General features: G+C 39.9%; 1 protein-coding gene across 6 annotated transcripts in view; it reads right to left on the bottom strand.

Moving 5' to 3' along the window:
* DTNA (dystrobrevin alpha) overlaps window positions 1-22,953 on the bottom strand; it is a gene marked incomplete at both ends in the record, with an annotated part of 103,619 nt that overhangs the window by 21,081 nt on the left and 59,585 nt on the right. For 2 of the 6 annotated variants that reach the window (XM_080639632.1, XM_080639634.1), the window contains 7 exons: window positions 989-1,009; window positions 2,406-2,502; window positions 5,754-5,867; window positions 7,222-7,339; window positions 9,827-9,918; window positions 16,868-16,960; window positions 17,546-17,623. In XM_080639632.1, coding sequence (XP_080495758.1) covers window positions 989-1,009; window positions 2,406-2,502; window positions 5,754-5,867; window positions 7,222-7,339; window positions 9,827-9,918; window positions 16,868-16,960; window positions 17,546-17,623 — 613 coding nt within the window. The remainder of the gene's footprint in view (window positions 1-988; window positions 1,010-2,405; window positions 2,503-5,753; window positions 5,868-7,221; window positions 7,340-9,826; window positions 9,919-16,867; window positions 16,961-17,545; window positions 17,624-22,953) is intronic. The other 4 variants (XM_080639633.1, XM_080639635.1, XM_080639636.1 and 1 more) reach the window with 4 other exon arrangements.

Raw genomic sequence — 22,953 nt, 5'->3', positions numbered from 1 at the left:
CACTTATACTGTTCAGTGAACATTTTATACGACAGGGAAACTCTGGTCATGTTGGAAACTCCTCTTTTGGGAATGCAAGGTTGTTTAATAATGAGGAATCAAAAATTACAGGCCTTACATGGAGGTGATGTCTGGTCAGATTTAATTTTTTTGTGTGCAACAGATTGATGTTCTACAAAAAACAGCCAAAATGTTAGTTTTATGAAGGTGAGAATTATCTACAAACTGCACGCTCTACCACAGGTAGAACACCTCAGACTTGTGGCTGTACTTCTGCTGCTGAACGCAAGAGGAAGCATGTTTTATTAAAATGAAACAGTTATTGGACTCATAAATCAGGCTGCTGTCTCAAAAGTGCTTTTCTCTTAGCTTCATATCTTTCCAAGATCCATTTCAATACAAAACAGCTCCAAAACAATTATATTTCCTACAGTTTACCATTAGTAATATAAATACTTGCCCTTTTTGATCTAGGTTGCAGAAGCTGTTTAGAAACCACATTATTCTCCTGAGGACTCAATGGGACTGTTAGCATCAGTACCTGCTTTAAAAGATGTGTCTGATATTTTCTGGATAAAGTGGGATTTCAAACTTCTTGCCCTGGTCTAATTTAAACTCAGTTATGTTTTTCTTTAAGTTCCAAAATTCTCGTTATATTTTCAAACTGCTATCTATGGTAGAAGTGTTCAATTCATATTCTAGGGTGGTTTCACTACAGTTGGTTGGTAGTTTCCATATTGTGCGTGTTCTTAGAGGAGTGAGAAAAAGATCAAGACACCTTGTAGCCATGACTCACTTTCTCAAGGGCTAAGATGTTTAATTGTGAAAATTGCTCTAAGCTACATGAAAATAATATGTGAAAGAACTGCAAACTATTAATTATGGTCAAAAGAACACACACACACTTTTCAAGCAAAGGAAGTAACAAATCACAGGAACACAATCACATTTAGGAGTTAGTGAGGCCTCCAGTAAGGAGGTAACTTACTACCTGTTTCAATTCTTCTTCCTGAAGGAAAACAGGATCAGCATATGAGATTAGCCAGGATGTAAGTGAAGAGCAGAAAACAAAGCCAAATTTGGAGTACAGGGATAAAGGTACAGTTGGCACAGTTGATACAGTTGAAGATATGTGACTGTGTTATGGTCTGACCTCTGCACACTTTGAAACACCAGAACCGTGCAAAGCGTGCAGAAAGCTACTATCACCTCCTATCCCCTACAAATTCTGTTTGTTCAGGCAGTGGACAGCAGGCAGCCCTAACTGCTAATGGTAGCATTGCAGCATTTCAGAGTCTACTTCCCAAAAAATCTGCTGGCTACTCAGTGGGCTCTGATGCTCAGGTGCCATCAGTTCCTGCATTGTGGGTGCATGAGCCTGCACCTGAGGAACTGCAAATGACAGAATGGGTCAAACTCATCCTCTGATGCAAATCCATGCTGCTAAATGGATTTCAGTGAAATGCTTTCTATTTTTATCATAGCCATATTAGACCCAAGTTGTACTGAATTTCCATGCACTCTTTTTATCTGGCCTAGGCAACAATAAAACAGGCTCTTGTGCTATTCAGAGCACTTTCTTCTATGTGAATAGAAGAATGTCACAGAAATGTGGATTTCTAGCATCGCCTGTCCTAAGGCACATCAGATAAAATAGGGTTGGACTCTGCAAATAAAGACATGTTTTCCATCTTGCCCTTGTCTGTCTTAAAAATGCACATGCTTTTTGATATCTTCATTTTTAACTGAGATCCTTTGTTTCATTTGTTTAACAAGTGCTTATTTCTCTGTTTATGAAAATGACTAAGTGTTGCTGGGGAAGCATCTCTAAGATCGGAAGGTTAGATGTGGTTCTCAAACGGCATGTCTGACACGACTAGCAACTGAATGGGCAAAGTTAAAGGAACTAGCAAAAGCAATTCTGTACTGGTAACTGGTAATAGTGTACAGTGCTGAAGTGTTTTCTGCAAAACCACCTGAAAATGGACCACAAGGTATTTTGTGCTGGGACACTGCTGAATGCTAATCCAGAGATTCTAGCCTGAAATCCAGAGATGTGGCCAAATCCTTTTTTACAAAAGAGCAAAACAAGATTGCATAGCATCATGCCTCAGTGTTATTTAAACGATTGTATTAATTCTTCAATACTTCAGAGACTGTAATGCTCCGTCGACTTAGCACGTGACAATGATGATGCAGGGTTACTACAGGGACAACATCACTTGAGACTCCTTTGAAACCCCTGAATTGAAAGACCAAGGCAAAAGACAGAAAGGAAAGGAAACAAAGGCAAATTTTATTGGTGTAAATAGTCAAGTTCTGCAGAATTCGGCGGTCATATCTCCCTCTCCTCTCTTGCTTCACTCTGCCTGCTCTCCTTGGTAGTATCAGGTGGAGCCGCTTACCTTCAGCAGTTTCATGAGGCCTTCTAACTGAACCATTAGCTCCCTTCGGCTTTCCTGGAGAGCAGACATCCTCTGTTCCAGCTCATCCTTCCGCTGTCTGAGAAACAAGCAGATCTGATCAGAGCTTACCCCTCACAGCATCAGCAGTTTTAAACTACATAATTTCCCCAGCCCAAAGATGAGGTATATGCCTACGGACCACAGGAAAGCAAACACACTGTATTAACTCAGCACAGAGCTTTGAAATGGGGCTACATGAAAACTAGAGAGTTCCCTCATACTGAGAATATTTATGGGACTGAGTATAGTGATTAGGAAAAAGACAGACACTGACACGGACCCTTCTCTGACCAACAAATGAGGTTCAAACAAATTTGTGTTATATTCCCTTGTGGGAATGCCTGGCAATTTCTGCCTTTGGATCTCTCAAGTCAATAACCTCACTAGCTGTCAGAAGAAATTAAAGCCATGCCCTGAAGGACAGGAAATTACAGCAGGGGCACTGAACAGAGCAAGATATGAAAGAAACTAAGGAAGTTCAGAAATTCAGCCAGAAAACCACAGTGATTTGGTTTTGTTTCTATTATTTTTTCTGAAAGCAAAGAGTAAGACTATCACACTTGAAAAATAGCTCTTTGGACTTGGAGCCCAGTGCTGGTCCAGTGATAGTGTGAATACTGAGCCACTCCACATGTGACAACCAGTCTGTGCCCACAGAAACGGGAACAGCTTTGATTCTGCACAGCTCCACTGCACAGGACCGGGATTCAGCACTCACACGTGTTCAACTGCTAAATTGTGTGAGAGGTTCTCACATAAATACATAATAAAATTGTTGCTTCTTGGAAGCTGTGACATAATTAACAACATTACTGTTGAAAAATCACATATTAGATGTATTTTATACACTACTGTGTTGCAAATAACATAAACCCACGATTTCATTAGCTTTGTGCCAATATGACAATTTAATCCTAAATGGAAAAGCACCGGAGTCAACAAGACTGAGTACACTTCCTGTATTTAGGGAAATATGAAACCCTGATTTTGAGCCTTCTCTGTAAGTGAGCAGTTACTGATATAAGCAACACTGATTTCTACAGGATTGCTCATGTGTGCTCTCACCTATATAATAGGATCATAGAGTAACACTGCAAGGCTGTATTTACTCTTCTGGAGGATTAATCTATTTTCTGCTACAAAAATTGCTTGTGCTGGCTTTTCTTTTCCAGGCATGTAATGGTCGGAAATGCTATGAACTGTACAAAGGCAATGGAGTTTAGGGAACTGCTAATAAAAATAAGATACCTGATCCATGTAATTCAAAGTGGCAGGTCCTAGCACAGACCTCTCCTGGGATTTAGATTCACTCTGTGGGGGGAGAGGATCTAAGCAGCCAGACTGCTCCTCTGACTTTTTTCTCCTACTGTACTCCAGAGCAAGTTCATGGAAGTAATAAGCTGTCCAATCTGTCTCCAAGACAGCACTGATAATGTGAAGGAATGCTCAAAACCTTGTTTCAGTGAGACTGCAACGCTACAGCAGCTAGTCAGGTACCTGCAACATAATTTACAGATTCCAGCATTTCTTAATATTATATGAGCTAAAATGTCCTACTGTCCTAATTGCTTCTAGCCCCCAAAGTCTGTGGGGTAACATGTAAACCACTGTTGCTGTTCTGAGTCATGCTGTTTTACATATGATAACAACAGCCTCATGACATCTTAAATGTCTAAGAACTTGAGGTGGTGTTGAAATTCCACAGTAAATCAGAAGAAAAACTTTTGCCTTTCAAATTGTGAACATTTTAGAAGGTACGCAAAGCAGTACAGACCCACAGACCATAAGTTATTTTCTGACACTACCATATTAAATCAGAGAAGATATCATAATTGAGGAAGACAGAATCACTGCTCTAGGGACACCCTGTGTCACAAAATTCAAATAAGGATATTATGCTCCTAATATGTGTAACAAAACTGCAAAGGGGGATAATTAAGTAGCCAGTCTGCTAACACTGCACAATCATTTGACTTTTTTTTAAGGATAATTAATTTTATTTGTCAACTATACAGAAAGCTAATCTCCTAAACCTGATTAAAATAGACTTTAGGCTTGAGGCACAGGAGCTACATTATTGGTGTATCTTAGGCAGTGTACACATTTTCATCACAGTCACTTTCATATGTTGCACAGAATGTCACTTGCCTGTAGATCTCTAGAAGTAATTACATACTAAAATCTCTCAGAAATGAAGAAGCTAATTTGTCTTCAGACTGGAAAGCCAATTTAGTTATTTGTGAAACAGAAAAATATTTTAGTGTGGAAAACTCAATAGTAAAACTACACAGTATTTGTAAAGAAAAAAATCAGCACAATTTCGTACTGTAATTTCCTTTGGTTATGAATCAGGACACTAAAATATTACTTGTATGAGGTGCACCTAAGTGGCCCAAAATGTTAGTTAGTCTCATGAAAGAACTGCTCTAAGGGGCACAGGGATAAAACTTAATTTAGCATTGTTTCACTAGAAAGAAAGTGCTTACACTCTATTCTCTATTCACATGAAGTGTTTTGAATAGTTCTTATTGGCTTCTCTGCCTGGCTTTCACAACACAACTCAGCACTTCCAGGGAGCCTATATATCTGGGCCAATGACTATTGTACTTCTTCAATGTGATATACATGGCAATTAGTAAATCCATGTAAAGTATCCTAATTAACATGCAGACACATCCATATTGATGTTTTTAGCTTGGTGGGATAATTGGAGAGATGATCCTCTAAGTCTTCAGCTGCTGCAGATGACATTACTCCCTACTTCCCACGCGACAAGGAGGATCCTTCTGCAGCCTGGTTTTGCACTTTGAAGGGAGCTGACCTCCTCTTAGAGTTCAGCATTTGGGAAATTTCCAAAAACTAATGTCTAATTCTGGCTGTATTTTCACGTAGCTCTGTATTTACTTTAGCATAAATGACAAGACTTTGTAGAAGCATTTGTTCTGACAGAACACCATTTTTCCCCATATAATTAATGGCACTTGGACAAGGCTGTGGGGATCTATTCCAAATGACCTCAGGGCCTAACTCTGGAAACATTAATGCACATGCTTAATTTAATGAAGATGAGTAATATGTGAGATCCCTCATGCATGCTGTTTAAAGCATAAGCTTAATTACTTCTAGGACTACAGCTTGCACTGAAAATGGAGAAAAAAAATATGCATTGTGTTATTTACTTAAAAGAGGCCCAAAACAGTAAGCCAGGCTTATCTCTTATTTCTTCTCTTATTGAGAATGACTGGCTGGCCCCAGTCATGGCTGGAGGTTTTACCACTGAGGACTTACCTCAGGAGCCGGAGCTCTGCAAGGAGAGTGGGATTTTGCTGTGCCTTCTCTGGTGTGGGCTGAGACGCTTGCTCATGTTCAAGTCGCAGCCTCTGGATCTCCTGTAGGATTTCTCTTGGGGAGGAGAACAAGCAAAAGACTACAAGTCAGTAATTTTCCACAAAACCAGCTCAGTGGACATTGCAAGAGGGGAAAAGGTATGAGTGCATGTAGCTCTTCATCAACGTAGATATGATGACTCGGCTCCATCAACAAAAGATGCCCCCAGCAGTGGAAGAGGGCTCTGGATATTTTTTAAATGAACTTTTAGGATTTCACTATAAAGGGAAATACTGACTCAAGACCCCCAAAAAATCAGAGGTAGACATTAAATAGTTCTATACTTAATCCTTTCTTGTTCTTCCCCACGAACACTTAAAGCACTCCAAGAATGCAAACTAAAGCAATAAATTAAAAGTCCTTCTTGAGTATCAGAAAAAATACTTAGCTCTTAAAAAAATACTTTTAGTGTATGTAGAGATTTGAGAGCGGTCAACAATTTATGCAGAAGCACTTTAACAGGACTTGTTATGACTGGCTTGCCAGCCCTGAGTGCTGTCAAAAGGCTAATACAAAGCTTTGCAGCAGGAGGTTGACACCTTTGTGAGTTTTGCTTCATCTTCACACCGTGCTGGATAGCAGACGGTCAGGAGGCAGCCTCAAACTATGAAAGACAAATGGAGACTGGAGCTGGTGGCTCATTACACGGTGACAGAAGGTAGTGCAGAGTTTGGAATAGGAAACCATCTGGTCTGGGCTGGCCTCTATTTTACAGTCCAGCAGTAAAAGCAGAGCTTTGCTGCCATACATTTCATGGCATCAGGCAGTCTGACACCCAGGGCCAGATCCTCTGCTGCTAGCAAATGGCATCACTCCTTTTTGGGGCTGGCTGGCCTATTTCTCCTGACATAATCTCAGTCCCGGTCACATCCACAGCTAGTGTCTCATTTGATCAGCAGCCTAACTTGCTGCTACCCTTTCTGCAAACCTTTCCCAGGCTGATTGTGTTCTGTAGAGCTTTAATCATCTTTTCTACAAATCAAAGCAGAGGAGCATAACATTACCAGTGTGACTCATCCTTTTATCATTTCATGTTTAAGTGCTACAGAGGATCCAACTCAAAGTTAATCTGGTTTTGAAACAGGTCAGGCTTTTGTTTTTTAAACTCTTAACAAACAGCAGCTGCAAACAGTAAAGCATCAATGACTGTATCACGTCACTGAACAGTACACTCACTAAAACACAGGGTGGCTATGGATTTCAAAGCCTTTGTGATATTCTGTGGACCTTTTTATAACTTGCACTTTCTGTAGGGGGAGGTGTATATGCATGTATAAGCACAGAAGTAGGTGGCAAAAAGTGTTAAGAAGGAAACAAACATGCACAATACATGGGACTGAACAAAAGCAGGTACTTTGTGGATGCTTACCGGTTTTTATTTTCAAGCTCTGCAATCAGCTGCCTTTGTTGCTTGTTTGCATCAATGGTGAAGGAGATATCTGAGGCCCCTCTCTGCTGACTCTGCTGCTGTTGTAAAAAAGAGAAGGCTGCATTGAAGGAGGATTAGCCAGCATGCACCCACAAGTTCAACACAGATGCGTTCTGTGAAATCTGCTTACAGAAAATGCAGTACCAGGCTTGCCTACAATAAAAATAAAAGACCATCCATGTTGTGCTCATACCAGCATGGCTTCACTGCTAGTAGAAGCAGGGTAAGTGCTAGAGTAAATACGACTCAGTGTTTGCCATCCTGTCATTCACTGCTTCTTCAGGGAGCCTCCTCTGAACCAATCGTTAAAGGCAACGGCACTGCTGCAGGCAGTTGCTGTAATATGTCTGTTCATTTTGATACTCCACACAAGAGGAACACACTGAAGCAAAACCTAATGTCTCTCTTCAAAAAGAAAGGGATGTGTTTCCAGTGCTGTGATGCTTTGTTCTCTTGGAAGTACAGTTTTACTTTTAGTTTGAATACTGTATTCAGTTTTCAGTCTGTCTGTGTGGCCCATTTGGCCAAGGTTTCCTATTACACTCTGCTGATACTTCAGAAAATCTCTTTCTCCAGTCATTCAGCTACAGCAGTATCTTTTTCCCCAATAAAATGAAGTGGGAATTAAACTATTTCTTACCAAATCAGGCAATGTTCACTACAGCTTCAGTGGACTATGCTCTCTTTTTCATGTTCATCAGCAACAACCAAGTATTATTTTCCTTGTTCACACTTCAGTATTTCAGTATTGTATCAATGAGAACACAGACCAAGACATGTAAAGTTTCACAGCTACCAAAGATATCCATTTATTTCTACCTCCAGCCTGAAAGATGAGATACTAAAACCCACTCTTTTAAGTTACTGCTGTGATCTGAGTGTTTATCACCGTAAAAGCCCTGTGAAGTGTAACTCTAACTAATTTTATGTGATGCCAGGCACCTCCTCCTCCAGGAGGTGGACCCTCAAAAAGGATGAAGATACATCTCATTGCAAACCTTTGTTCCTTTGTTAGCACTGACTGTGAGGAAAGGGCAGGATGTTACGCCTGTAACCATTTACTATTTTTTCTGCTACGGTTACATTTTCCCATTAAATTTCCAACCACAGGGAAGCAGAGCAGTGCATAAATAAGAAAAACTGCTTCACACTGATGGATGGATGTCGCAACTGATTCAGGGGGTACCAGGATCCTTATCCTGAATGCCCAGAGGTCATAAGACATTTCATTCCTTAAAAAACAGAATGACCATCAGCAAAGCTTTAAAAATTTCCACTGTGCTCTTAATGTGGTGCCACTCTCATGCTTGGAAAGATTTCTGTATAGAGAAACTTTCTCTTTTCCTTCTGTCTCTTTTGTTCAGAGCACAGATGATGGCAACAAGAAACTTAGTATTTTCCTTCAAACCAGGTGTATTTAAAAGCTACCCAAATATTGTTTCTAAATTTTCCCCCATATCACAGACACGTTATCTACAACTGATTTCTATCAGTTTCTACCCAGAGACATTATTAATGTGAAATCTTCTTCTCATAAAGAACTTTTGTCCTGTAGAAACGGACCATCATCTACAGGTTCCCTTAAATTTGAATCTCTGTGTCACACCTCTGGAAGCGATTGATTTGGGCTGGGCTGGCAGACCAGGAGCACCCTTCCGCTCCCCTGCAGCTGTGGGTAGTGTGAAATCTTCCATGACAGATGGCTGCACGAGGTGGCAGCTTCATCTTCACTGCCTTCACTTGGAACGAACATGACTCAAAATTTTTATACAAGAGCAGTGCCTGATTTTGCCCTTTGAGTTGACCCTGCCATGTAAATCTCAGTGAGAAAATATGCTTCCAAGCACTCCAGACCAGCTGCTTTTCACTTAACCATCATTTATGGTCCCTCGTTCTACTAATGTGCTGAGATGGAAGAAAAGTAACTAGGCTGACCTTATTTGTGCCATTTAAGTTTTTATATACTTCGATTAGGTTCCTGCTTCATTCTCTCCTGTTTCTGAATATAGTTAGTGAGGTTTTAGCCTGTCATCACCTTGTATCTTGGGTTACATAGAGCAGAATAATCATTGCTCTGAAATAAAAATGGGAGCCTGGGCTAATGCAAGGGGTCATTAGAGTCATCCTGCTGAAGATCATTCTTTAAAATCCTCAGCAGTTAGGGCCTTAGTGGCTGTGATATTTGAACTAAAGAGTAAAATGGATTCACCACCCCATTTTTCTGCTGCACTAAATCATTAACCTTTAACCAAAGCTAGTCCAGGCTGTATTTTCTAGTCTTTCATGAGTTCAAGATGTCATATTCCCTCTGCTGTAATTGTTAAAATACCATTGCATTAGTATATAGATTATGTGCATTAGTACGCGGATTCTTTGGTTCAAATGGACTGCATAAAAGTGTTATTACTAAACCATAATGGTGTCTGATGAAAAGGTTAGGGAAAAATAATCCATTAATCATTAAGACTGTCAGATGTAATGCCCCTGATCTTGCCAAGCCCCTGGAACGTGACAGAAGGAAAGAGCCTTCCTTTAATTAAAACACTTACTGATGAAGAAGTTTCTGCTGCCAGCCTTGCTGCATACCTGGCGATCAGCTTATGTTCTTCATCCAGGCGGCTTGCACTGTCGAGCACGCTGCTCAGGGTTGGAAGGGAAGGAGGGAAGACATGTTAACACAGGGTAAAAATGGCCACTGCTGTGTTACGCTTTCCACTCACACACCCTCATCACAGAATTTAGAAACAAAATATTGCCAAATTAACAATGGCAGATGTTAACTGAACAAAGGGAAGAAGTGGGAGGCTAATTTCCCTGGAAGGATCAGCTCTAGGGGCCAGGCAGCACCTTCCCTTAGGGAGAAACAGCAGCAATCTGCAAATCCTGGGCAAGGGTTTGCAAATCACAGATACTCTGTCCAAAGAGGGGTGGGAGGTGGTTAGGACCACTGGTCAATATTTGGTTTTAATTGTAAGCTTTGTCGTATCACCTAGAAGAGTGATACTTACTGGACAGTGGATTAGCGGGAACCTCAGTGTTTGTTGAGAAAAATTTCAGTAGCTTTGTCAGATTTGCAACAGAAAACAATATTCAGGACAGTTTTGCAGGGCACTTACCACACTTTGGAACCACTGATTTATAATTTATAGTCAGACTCTCTCTTTTATTCTTGGTTTCTTGATATTTGGGAATAAGGTTTCAGAGAATCACACAATGGTGATCAAAAAGTACAAGAACTAAAGAGCAAATATGTTGAATTCCTTTAAAATATTGCAACTTGTTACTTTCCCTCCCCCCTAAGAATACCAAAGACAAATTTGTCTCTCAGGTTAACCCCTGCTGTCCTTATTTTAAATGGAGGCTATTATTTAGTCAGATGAGCAGGAAAAAGGCAATATATGGAGAACCTTTATTAACTCTAAACTTCTAGAAGTTTGCAGAGAACCATCAAAACTAATAAACTGTCATGAAAGGAAATCTGAAGAGGACTTAGCTGACCCTGGACAATCCTGGGAGTCAGAATCCTGCACTGCATTACTTTCAGTATGTAAAAGAGAAAAACAATGAAGCCTCTAAGAAGAGGTGAGAAGAATGCTTTGCTCTGTGGAATACAAGACAGCCTGCAGACTATCCCAGAAAGAGGTAAGCCTGACCTCTTTTCCTAGCCCTTGGCAACTGTCTAATGTTTTGGCTGAAGGGAGACAGACACATAACTCCCTTCCCATGTGCTCTTCAGGGCACAGCTGGTTGCTGGTGAATGAGCTTCATGTTTCAGAACAGTGTGCAAAACAAGGGTTATATTGGGCACGGGCATCTTATTCTGAGTTTTGCCAGAAATTATATCTTGAACTTGAAAAGCCTTCCAGATGAAAATGGCACTTGTGCAAAAAGTTCTGCTTTTGAAGAACTGGCATCTTTAAAAGGAAAAGGGAATATTTCTCCAAAATTTCTCAGTGAGTTCATATCCCCAGGTACCTGAGGGAACTATAATGTGCATCTTTAGGTTGTCTTGATTAAGTCCACCGGGATTTAGAAGTTATTTTGAAAGATGAGTACTGGTTGATATTCATTGATCATTAAATTAAAGCTGGGAGTCATGTGGATTTGTTACGGCTTGCTGAGGCATGGAAAAAAAGACAAACATCATCTTTTTCTCATTCTGACAATAACCTGTGAGACCACAAACATGGGGTTAACATACTTTTAGAAAAACAGTAAAGCTATGAAAAGTCAGACCCTGGGGGGTTCTGTGTAAGCTAAGCTTGAGCTGCAGACTGCACATAAGACTTCTGGTGGTAGACAAACACTAACTTTTTGGGTTTGGCTATGTTTCATTTATTTTGCTACATACGTGGCTTAATCCTATGCTTACCCAGGCTCTTGTGGGATAACCAATTTACTTTCTAAAAAGACTCAAGCTATAGGTATTTTTCTAAATTTATACAGTTCTGCTTCTTACATATTCATGCTTTCTGTGCTGATATGTCACCCAGAGAAAGAAAGGGGCAAGCAACTCCTGCAGACACATAAAATTATGCAAACCAGGTAACAAGGGCTACTTTCATGACTTTATAGTTAATCTTTGGTTTTTCCATAATGACTAAAACATCACATCTTAACAGATGGCTGTGAAAACAACAAGCATTCAGCATTAATTCTCTTTTCTACAGCAATGTGCTAGAAAAATAATGGATATTATCCATCCTGGAAAAATAACGGATTATGGTTCCACTTGCTGGCATAACACAATCTGTAACATAGTTCTGAGATGCAAGTTAGCTCCTGAGACAATGACTTTATTGAATGAACCAAGCCACTGCAGCATTTTGATTCTTACTTGCTACTTAATGCCTTTGATATATATTTATGTGTAGGTGGAACTCATAAAATAGATGTAGAAGCACGTCAGATTTTGCCTATGAATGCCACAAATCACTGGTCCCAAAGCTTTGTAAATTAAATTTCAATGTCTGAGATAAATTTAGTTCTGGAATGTAACTATTTGATGTGAACATTAAGAACAAAGGTATGCACAGCAGCATTAGCCTCGACTGCCAAGACTTTTATGTCTCAGAGTTCTGATATGACATAATTCACTTCTGTTTTACTTCAGCAACTTCACGGACAATGATACAGTGAAATACACACAAGCTTCAAAATGTTATGAATATGTGTGCAGAACCCGGGACCCTCAAGAGAATGGTTCAGGAACCCCTTTCAAAGAAACTGAACATTTTGCAGACAAGTACCCTGCTGCTGCTCGTTTTCGGAAAGACAACATTTTTAAGACTGCTTCTCCATTAGTCACCATTTCTTTAAAGACTTTAAAATTATTAGTAATAATTGGTCTGGCAGAATTATCGTCATTCCAATATTATAACCTGCATAATAAGACTTCTTTTTTAGGCTTTAGTGGATCTATGTAATAATATTCTACAGTCTAAGGGAGATCTATAGAAGAAGGATCTCAGAACTGCAGGCAGAGGATGAAGAATATGATAGCCTGTGAACAAAGGAGTGATACTTTGCTATTCCTCAGGCTTTGGATGTGTCAAATCAGCCTGATCTGCAGTAGACACCCTGCAATAGGTGATATGGATGTCTCTGATGGTCTTAAAATTATGTCACTGCTGGTAAGAAAAGTCTCAGAAACGTCAGTATCTTGTGGAATTTTTGCAATAGAGACATCAGTGTGGTCTTTGTGACACCCTCTTATTCTACAAACCTTCACTTAACAAATAATTTACTGGAGAGAATACTGACAGATTAGAGGGCAGGTTTCTAAGCCTGAGGGCTGTAAGAACAGTGTCCTATCAGCACCCCACCAAATGTATTCTGAGGATTATCTGTGACACTTTCAAAATTAGCCTGGTTTAAGGCACTTGAAACTGAGACACATCATCTGACCTCCCTGCTATTGTTAATTTGCCACACCTTTAGAATCACCAAGATTTTACCATCAAATTAACACTCAGATATATGGGTATAATCATGAAAACTAACTCTGTTCAAGGAAGACAAGTGTCTATACATTTCCTCTGTAGCAGCAGGTCTCTGAATGCTTTTCCTTTTTCAGGAGAGGATCAGACCAGCCTTCTCAGCTAGGGTTAGTTGTCATGCACACACCCTCAGTAAAAATTTTTATCATATTTACCAATATATACCAAAATTATTTACCAGTATTTACCAAAATACTACAATATTTTACCAAAATTTTACCAATTTTTACCAAATCTAATACCAGAGAATAGCACGGGACTTTTATAGCACAGAATTATGACTTACCACAGTGTAACAGAAAAAAAATTCAGAAAATAACTTTCTACGGAACCAAAATAACCTCCTACTTTAAATATATTTTATCTTATTTTCTTCTGCACTTGAAAAGAAAAAGGCTGAAATATGTGGAATTAATATTCAAAACTAGGTAAACTCTCTACCTTATTGAACAAAAAGGAAAATTATTTGCAGCTAAAAGTTCTTTTTTAGAATCAGACACGAAAGAAGAACTAAATTAAATATCAAGTATTGGTTTTACATGCTAAAATGTATTTTATGATGAAACTAACCAAAACATCCAGCTAAGGGATATTTTTACTACCCATACAGTTACTGTCATTCGTGAATTAAGTCTTTCTCTTGTTTCTTAATTTTCCCTGAAATACTCGAGTCTAAAAAGCCCTGAAGTAGCTTATTAGCCTTTGGGGATGGAAAGGAAAACTTCCTAGTTGCAGTTTCAAATAAATGCGGAAGAAAAATGAAGGTAATTAGAGAAAATTAATTAATTAACAGCCCCCTGTCCCTCAGTATAAATACTACGTACATTTAAACCAGAAAAAAGGTACACTGGGCTATACTGGACTTATCATTAGCTACTATAAATTAGCCTGGCTCAGTATCTAAAAAAACAATCAACTCATTTTGAAACGTTACTATATAGCTCTTCAGATAATTGTATGTATGATGTTCACAAAGTATTTCTGTAGGTTTTTCTTGCAGATGAAGGTCCAGCTACAATCATTCCTCTTTTCATCTTTGGCTGCCAGTTGCACTTGAAAGTATGTGGCAGCATGTATGGCTATGTACACATGGTATTTTGCAGGCAGATACAATAGCTGAGCTGACTAACTGGAGCCACCCCCAAATGAGAAGCTACCTGACTATAGTTAGCTAAATGTTTTACTCAGGTTACCAAATCTTCCTAAGTTGCAGGGTGAAATAACTTCAACTCAGCACCACCCTAACATAGCTGTGTGAGTTTTGAATGAAATCCATCCAGTCACTCCAGGGCACAGGCAGAAGGAGCTCACCTTTGCCTGAAGATGCCATCCCAGCCTACATGAGATGAAGCAGCTAAGCCTCCTGCAGAGCCCTCACCTCCTCTCCTGGAAACTGGCTTCACACAGAAGCTTCAGGATGGCAATGCTGTATGTTCGTCTTGTCTTTACCAGAATATAACCATTCCCTTTCTCTAGCAGTCTCATTGGAACAAAGCAGAAAACAGCAATGCAGTATGGTCTGATGCATGATTAACACTTCTGTTCCTCGGTTATGTTTCTGTCAAAATCTAATTAGTATCTTACATAAATGAAATTGTTTCTCATTGAGGATGCTGTGACTGCAGCAACTCAATGTCAATAATCGTGTTATATAATACACTTTGCATCAGTTATTTAAACAATTAAGGCCATTATCAGTCACTCTCCATTCATCCCTCAAAAACATTAAATTTGAAGGACGCTATAGCACCTAATTTGTACATGCATATTTGGATGCAAATGTACTATGACTTGGTGAGGTTGGCTCAAAACCTTGAAGGAACAGGTTGCAATATACTCGATAAAATTTAGAGAATGAAGATGCTAAAGGAGAGGCTATTCTTAAGTGAATCTAACGGGTGATCCTCACTGAAGCAAAACGAATCATAAGACACGGCATCCAAAATGCCATGCCTGGCACCAAAAATTACATGTCCTTCTTTGTTTTCCTCTTGAACAACTGTATATACATAGGTCACTCATGGTAGACAGGGCCACATTTCCTTCTCTCTGCCAAACTAGAGCAAGTGGTAGTGTACTCCTGTCCTCAGTCATTGGATGGGCAATGACTGGTCTACACACACATCCCCAACAGAGCCATGGTGTAAGCATTACTAAATAAACCCATTTTCCCGAAGTACTTCTCCGGGAATGAATTTTCCCTTCAAAATGTTTTGGTTTGAGTAAATGGTTTTAATTTTCCTCACTAAAAACTAGTTTGCTTTTTTTTCCCCACTGGCACATTCCAGAGTAGAGAAGCAGATCCAGAACAATGAAGGCAGAATCTTTTTTCCACTGGGTATAGCAAATTATTCCCATTTATCAACTGAGGCTGCAAACAGAAGCAAATTTTGTAAGACTGCAGAGAATCACTGCATTCACCCTCCCAAATGAAGCTGCTTGTTGCCTTCTACATGTAACAGTAAATTGAGAGTTTCTCTAAACCTAGAAAACAATCTGCAATAGCAGTATAGGAAAACAAAGGTGAATCATAGAATCATAGAATGGTTTGAGTTGGAAGAGAACTTAAAGCTCATCCAGTTCCAAGCCCCCTGCCATGGACACCTTCCACTAGACCAAGTTGCCCTGTCCAACCTGGCCTTGAACACCACTTGGGATAGGGCAGCCACAGCTTCTCTGGGCAACCTGTGCCAGTGTTTCACCACCCTCACAGTAAAGAACTTCTTCCCATTATCTAACCAGAAACCTCATGAGCATAGTTTTGTTAGGAACACTGTACAGTTTTCTGTTGAGCGCCACATTTTCTAGGGCCATATACTACTTTTCTCACTCCCTTGCTGGTACAGGGCTGCAAAGTCTAGACTTTTGCTGCACATGGACAGGCAAGACAGAGTTTTCCCTTCCTGGGGTGGCCTGCTGCAATGCCACCATCTGCAAGTGCTAGGAAAGCAGCTGGGTTTAGTTTATTCACTCCAGCAGAAACTATCAACTACGTTCAAGATACTCATTTAAAAATATGTCATGCTTGAGTCTGAATGGGAAAAGCGCAAATTTATATCCAGGATTCAAACAATGAAGAAATCAGGCAGATTTAGAAACAATGCCTGACATGTAAAAATCTAAATATACTCCTTCACTAGGTTAGTAAGTAAATTCCTATTATTACTATTATCATTATTTAAGTACTATTACCATTTAGTTCTTCCAAGATAAGGTGAAGCTACAAATAATGCATCGCCTCAAAAATTATTACCTTGAAAATGTGGACTTGTTAGTCATTGCTCTATGAAGATTTCTGTACCACCGTCAAGTCCTGCACTGACTCGAGCACAGCATCCCAAATCAATTTGTATAGCTATTCTTAACTAAGCAATTATTTGCATTACCTTGCTGCTTAACATCACCAGAGAGAATAATAGCAGTTGCCACAATCCACCAACTTTGGGAGGACATACCCCATATTCATATGTATTCCCTTCAGGTTAGTGCTCATGAAGAGCTGCTTCAGCCAGGAGGAAACAGTGAGAGCATTTGACCAACCAATGTCCCTTTCCTGGGCTCCCCAAAGGTGCCAAACCTGCACTAACCGTGCTGGGTTGCTCTGCAGCATGTTGACATACAACCCGATGAGTACATGTTCATCGGCCAACCTGTCTGCAACATCGAGGCTGTACTGTAACCTGAAATAGGGCAAGGGGAGAGAGGGTGTAGTCCGGACAGACAGAGGGAAATAAACAGAGAAAGCAGGAGCAAGTAAGATTGTGAAATGGGAATTTAGGAACGAATATTTAAGTGTTCTTAGGAAAAAAAAAAGTGCAGAAATTATTTTGTTATTATTGTTATTTATATGTTAAATATTTAATAGGTTAGGAGGGTAGAATCCCTCTGTAGAATTACAGAGTGAGATGCCAGATTGGGCCAGGGTCTGAGGCTGTACAGTACCATTTATTTCAAAATACAGCAGATTGTGAGTTCAGCACTATTTGCTTTAATATACTATCTATTGCATATATACATTAAACATACATATGTTACACACATGATTAACATACTGAAATCACAAGCTGGATTTGCTCAGAAGTGTCTGATCAAGACACGCATCCAGGTATACATAAATATATTTAAACATGCCCTATTTAGCTCAGTGGGTTAATTGGTTATCACAATTTGTTTATAGAATACATTAAAAGTGGGAGGTATAGAGGAAAAGGTTTTGGTTTAGCTGTGTTAGTGCAAGGTACAAACATACTCTCTCTTTAACTTACCCTTTGCCTTTCAAGAAAGCTGGAGCAGCCCTAGCCAGCAGTTTGCTCTGCTCTACTTCAGTATTCTTGGAAGGAGAGCTAGTTAATAAGATAGGAAAACTAAGAAGAGAGTAAACAGTGATGTCTAAAATTCATTACAGAACAGAGTTTGGAGAAACTCATTCAAGTGGCCTGGATTGAATAAAAATAACAATAAAAGCTTTAAAGAAATTTTAGAAAACTTCAGGAAATGCAAAGTCAGGAATTAAGAGTTTTCCCTCCTGTTCTCCAAAAGCAAACTATAAAGCTTTCACTACGGAAAAGTCAAACAAAATGTACTTCTCTCTTAAGTGGAGAGCTGAAGGCTTGCGTAGTTTCCAGGGGGAGTCCAAGATAAATGTCTTCTTAAATGCAGCTTTCAAGCTGGGAAAGCTTCATCCTTCACTATAACAGTTAAACGGCTTTTCTAAACATTTGCCATAAGACAGTTTCAATAATCTATGGAACTGTGCTTATTTAGATTCAGTGATGGGATACACCAGTTTAATTTTCAGAAGTACTGTTGTATCGATTAAAAAAAAAATAATAGTTCCTTAAACTCACTTTTTTCCCTTATTACAGTATTAAATGGACTGCAGTAACTGCATCTTTCCCAGTGCTAAAATATTGATGTTAATAAGATAACACAGGCTAAAAAATGGAGAGATCGAAATGTTACTTTTTCTTTCACGCTGCAGCATTTTTGGTTTAAAAAACAACAAAGCAAACAAAAAAATTTCTTCCTTTAAAAATCTAGTCACCTTTATTTTTTGGTTTGGCTACTGATATCGTACATCAATCAAGAAGATGAGTGCGTGAGCATGCATGCACTGTGCATCAAGGTGTGTGTGTGTTTAGTCAGATGACATTGCACAAACGTGATGCATAATAAACCTGAGCAGATGTGTCTCTGATGGACCGAAGGTCAAGCCCTTTAATAGTAGGATATAGAAGGAATTCAGTAAGACGAGGTATGTGCCATTCCCCTCCTTTTGGGAGGTCAAGGTTGGCAGCGGGGGTCTGGAAAGGATGGTACTGAAGGGTGTCCTAAGAACCCAAGCCGTATTGATAAATCTGGCAGACAGCTGAATGAAATGCTGTACTGCACACCAAGAAAAAATGCTTGCTTCACATTTCCATGCCCATCAGCATGCTACTTATGTGTGTTGTGCTTCCACTGAAGCAATATCGATGCAGATAAACATGCTCCACGCCATCTAGAAGGATATGCTTTCCATCCATGTTTTCTTCCCAGTTATAGAAGGAAAATGTGCTCAAAGGGTACAAGGTGTGCCATGTTAGCCAAAAATGCAGCAGTACGTTCTTAAAGTAAACATGTTGCCACAGGAGGAGACCAAAGACCTCAGGGCAGATTTTGTGCTTTGCTTTCTAACAGCACAGTGTTATATCCCTTCCACCAGCTGTAAGTTCTCCTATGCTCTGGGAGCAACGCAGTTAGGGTGGAGTGACAGGAAGCAAAGGCTACCTATTGAGTAACTCACATCAATGTACACTTCCTTTGTAGCTGATTAAGCAAACTTGTATCTTCCAACCTCTTCTTATAAGTTATGCTTTCTAAGCTTCTCTGATGCTTGGTGTCTCCTCCAGACTCTGTCCTGCTGCTTAGCATATTTGTCCCCGTGCTGTTGCCCTGCACCAGGTACAAACCTCCAGGCAGATGTGTTCTCCTCCAAGGAATGAGTTTTAATGGCTTTTCACATGATATCCCAGGGTCAGATACAATATCATGATGTACTGCTGACTTCAATTAGTTTGTGGTTCACTGCAACTGCTAGGTTCTCTGTTAAAATGTTTCTGTCCATCCAATTATGCTCCATCTTTTATTTGATTATTTGCTTCCTTGCTACAGCTCTTTTCACTTATAATTACTGAGTTTCTTCTCACTGATTTCAGATAATTTAGACATCAATTACTAGTATTTCAATTGAGCTCATTTTTTAATTTAGAAACTGCTTTCCAAGCACTCCCTCCCATAACTATTTTAACCTTTTGTACCATCTACAAATTGCATACACCCACTCTATTGCTCCCACTAGATCATTACAAGAAATAGTGTGTACTGTCTGACTTAGGATAGCCTTCAAGACTCCCAGATGATGTCCTCCTCCTGGAACAGCAGCAAACTTCTGAAAAATGTAATTACTGATTCTTAATGATGCTTTTATACTAATTTCCCCATGTCCATATTTCCTTTGGGTACTTCTGTCTCATCTGGGCCTATGTCAAAAGTCCTTTCAAGGTCAACCTGTATCTTATTTGCTACTTCTTTTACACCCACTGGGCTGGGCTTGATGATCAGGTAGTGAGGTGGACCAAGAACTGGTTGAAAGGAAGAAGGCAGAGAGTTGTGGTCAATGGGGCAGAATCTAGCTGGAGGTCTGTGACTAGTGGAGTCCCTCAGGGGTCGATGCTGGGATCAGTGCTGTTTAATATTTTCATCAACGACCTGGATGAGGGAACTGAATGTACCCTCAGCAAGTTCGCTGATGACACTAAACTGGGAGGAGTGGCTGACACACCAGAAGGCTGTGTTGCCATTCAGTGAGACCTGGACAGGCTGGAGAGTTGGGCGGGGAGAAACTTGATGAAATTCAACAAGGGCAAGTGTAGAGTCTTGCATCTGGGGAAGAACAACCCCATGTACCAGTACAGGTTGGGGTTGACCTGCTGGAAAGTAGTGAAGGGGAAAGGGACCTGGGGGTCCTGGTGGATGGGAGGATGACCATGAGCCAGCACTGTGCCCTTGTGGCCAAGAAGGCCAATGGCATCCTAAGGTGCATTAGAAAGGGTGTGGTCAGTAGGTCAAGAGAGGTTCTCCTCTCCCTCTACTCTGCCTTGGTGAGGCTGCATCTGGAATATTGTGTCCAGTTCTGGGTCCCTCAGTTCAAGAAGGACAGGGACCTGAGAGTCCAGTGCAGGGCAACTAAGATGATTAAGGGAGTGGAGCATCTCCCTTATGAGGAGAGGCTGAGGGAGCTGGGTCTCTTTAGCTTGGAGGAGACTGAGGGGTGACCTCATCAATGTTTACAAATATGTAAAGGGTGAGTGTCAGGATGATGGAGCTAGGCTTTTCTCAGTGATGTCCGGTGATAGGACAAGGGGCAATGGGTGTAAACTGGAGCATAAGAGGTTCCATGTGAACATCAGGAAAAACTTCTTTACTGTGAGAGTGATAGAGCACTGGAACAGGTTGCCCAGGGGGGTTGTGGAGTCTCCTACGTTGGAGATATTCAAGGCCCGCCTGGACAAGTTCCTGTGTGATGTACTCTAGGTTACCCTGCTCTTGCAGGGGGGTTGGACTAGATGATCTTTTGAGGTCCCTCCCAACCCTTGGGATTCTGTGATTCTGTGAAATTTATTTGGTTTGACATAACTTGTTCTTGACAAATCCATGCTGGTTGTTTCTCATTGGTTTATTTTCCTCCAGGTGCCTACTAATTCTTTCGTAATTTCAGTATCTTTGGATATCAAGGTTAGGCTGTCTCTTGTATAATTCCTTTGATAGCTGTTTCTGCTTCTACCTTCAACCTTACTGCATTTGGAAGAGGTCACGTTTGTCCTTGTTCTCCCACATCTTCCTACATATTCCTCAACATACAATCTTCAGGGATTGTTTTGGCCACAGTGAGTTTATCTGGGTCCTATCAACTGGAACATGTAATTTAAAGAGATATTCCTGTTAAATGGAAAAATTTGTCAGATGTCAAAGAATACCTGCCCATCGAAATAGAGACACAAAACCTCTAACTCTGAGCTGATGTCTACAAGGATGTAGACCTAACAATATTGGTGTAAATGTTACACCCTCTTAAGTGTCTACCTGGCTACTAAACAATCAAACATATAAACCTTTCCTTTAGCAGTTAGAATATCGCTGATGAAATAAGGAGGATTCTTATCTTGTTCTGAAAACAACATACAAAGGCAATATGCAGTTCAAGTCTACCACAGTCCTTAGAGACATGGACAGCAGCAGCAACCAGTATGTTTTGCCCCAAATTTAGCTGTTTTCCAGAAATCTTGCCTAACCTCTTGCTATGCCCAGGTAGATTATCCAGTTCTTTTTATCTTTTATATGGAATTTCAAAAAAAGCATCAGCTACTCTGACTCAGCATTAAAGAAGACGCAATTTCTCCTTGGATATGGGCATTTGATACCAATAGTGCATTCTTTCTATCTACCACAGAATTGGCAAACAATGTCAAGTTCAGCAGAATGTGCCGAATTACACCATTTATTCCAGTTTATTACTCCTTTAGACAAACTAAATGTACTGGCTGGGGGCTAGAGGGGAAAGGGGGAGGACTGAGAAAAATGCAAGAAAAAACATTGTTTCATCTTTTCCCACCTTAGCCCTATAATTCAATAGGTTAAAGAAGCCATTTATTAAGAAAAAGGACATTGTATCCATTACTATGGTAGCTATGTACTTTCAGGCAGCACTCACAGACTGTAGCTAGGGAAGAAAGGAATAAGGAAGAAAACATTATCCAGTGTATAGTTACTTCTTTTGACTGGACAGAAGTTTCTGTAATGCTCTATTTACCCGTTTTGACATATCATTGGGTTTGCAACGGCATTACCTACTCTGCAGGGATATTCACTCATTCTGCGGCCCTCTACGTAATCAGAGATCACAAAAAATGAGATTAAAACCTGAATATTAGCTACAGTAAAAAAATTATACGACTTGTGGTTTTAATCACATACTAGCTGTCACTGCAGCAAATGACTGTGATATGTTATTTGGGAGAATATCACAGATTTTTTGTTTCTTCTTTTCTAATGTAAGTGCTTTAAAGTTGCTCCTGAGCTGTACAGAGCATATTGTTGATACCAGTTTACTTGCTGTGTATATTTAGAAGAAAGGTGCCTATAAATGTTATGCCAACCTCCTCATTAAAGCTCTTATGGACTTGGTGGCTCAAACTAGGCAAAGCAAGAAGAGAAATTTTAAGCAGGCTTTGATTCTGAAGTGCCTTGAAGAAACTAAGCAGCATGTCAGAGAAAGCCTGAATCTGATCTCCTTTGAGCTTTGGAATAATTGTGTACCCACCCAAAAGCAGTCCTTCAGGTTCAGTTAAACCGCAAATAACATATAATGTTGAATTTTCTTTCATCTGTTTCCCATAATCTGTCATTGTATTTACTAGTTATTAAAGATCTTTCCTCTAGTAAGATTCTTCTTCTCCTTTCCAGTTAATTTCCCTTTTCCACCCATTAATCCAGAAATGGAGATGATATTGTGCTGAAGTTATTATGAGACCCAATCCATTTGCAGCAGCAAAATGAGTCATGCTGAATTCAGCATTAGCTGCTGCAGAGAGGAACTGGTTGTGAATGATTATGTTCTTATGTGAACATAACT

The sequence above is a fragment of the Psittacula echo genome, assembly GCF_963264785.1.
Source record: "Psittacula echo genome assembly, chromosome: 2".
NCBI lineage: Eukaryota > Metazoa > Chordata > Aves > Psittaciformes > Psittacidae > Psittacula > Psittacula echo.
This window is presented reverse-complemented; position numbering and strand designations above follow the sequence as displayed.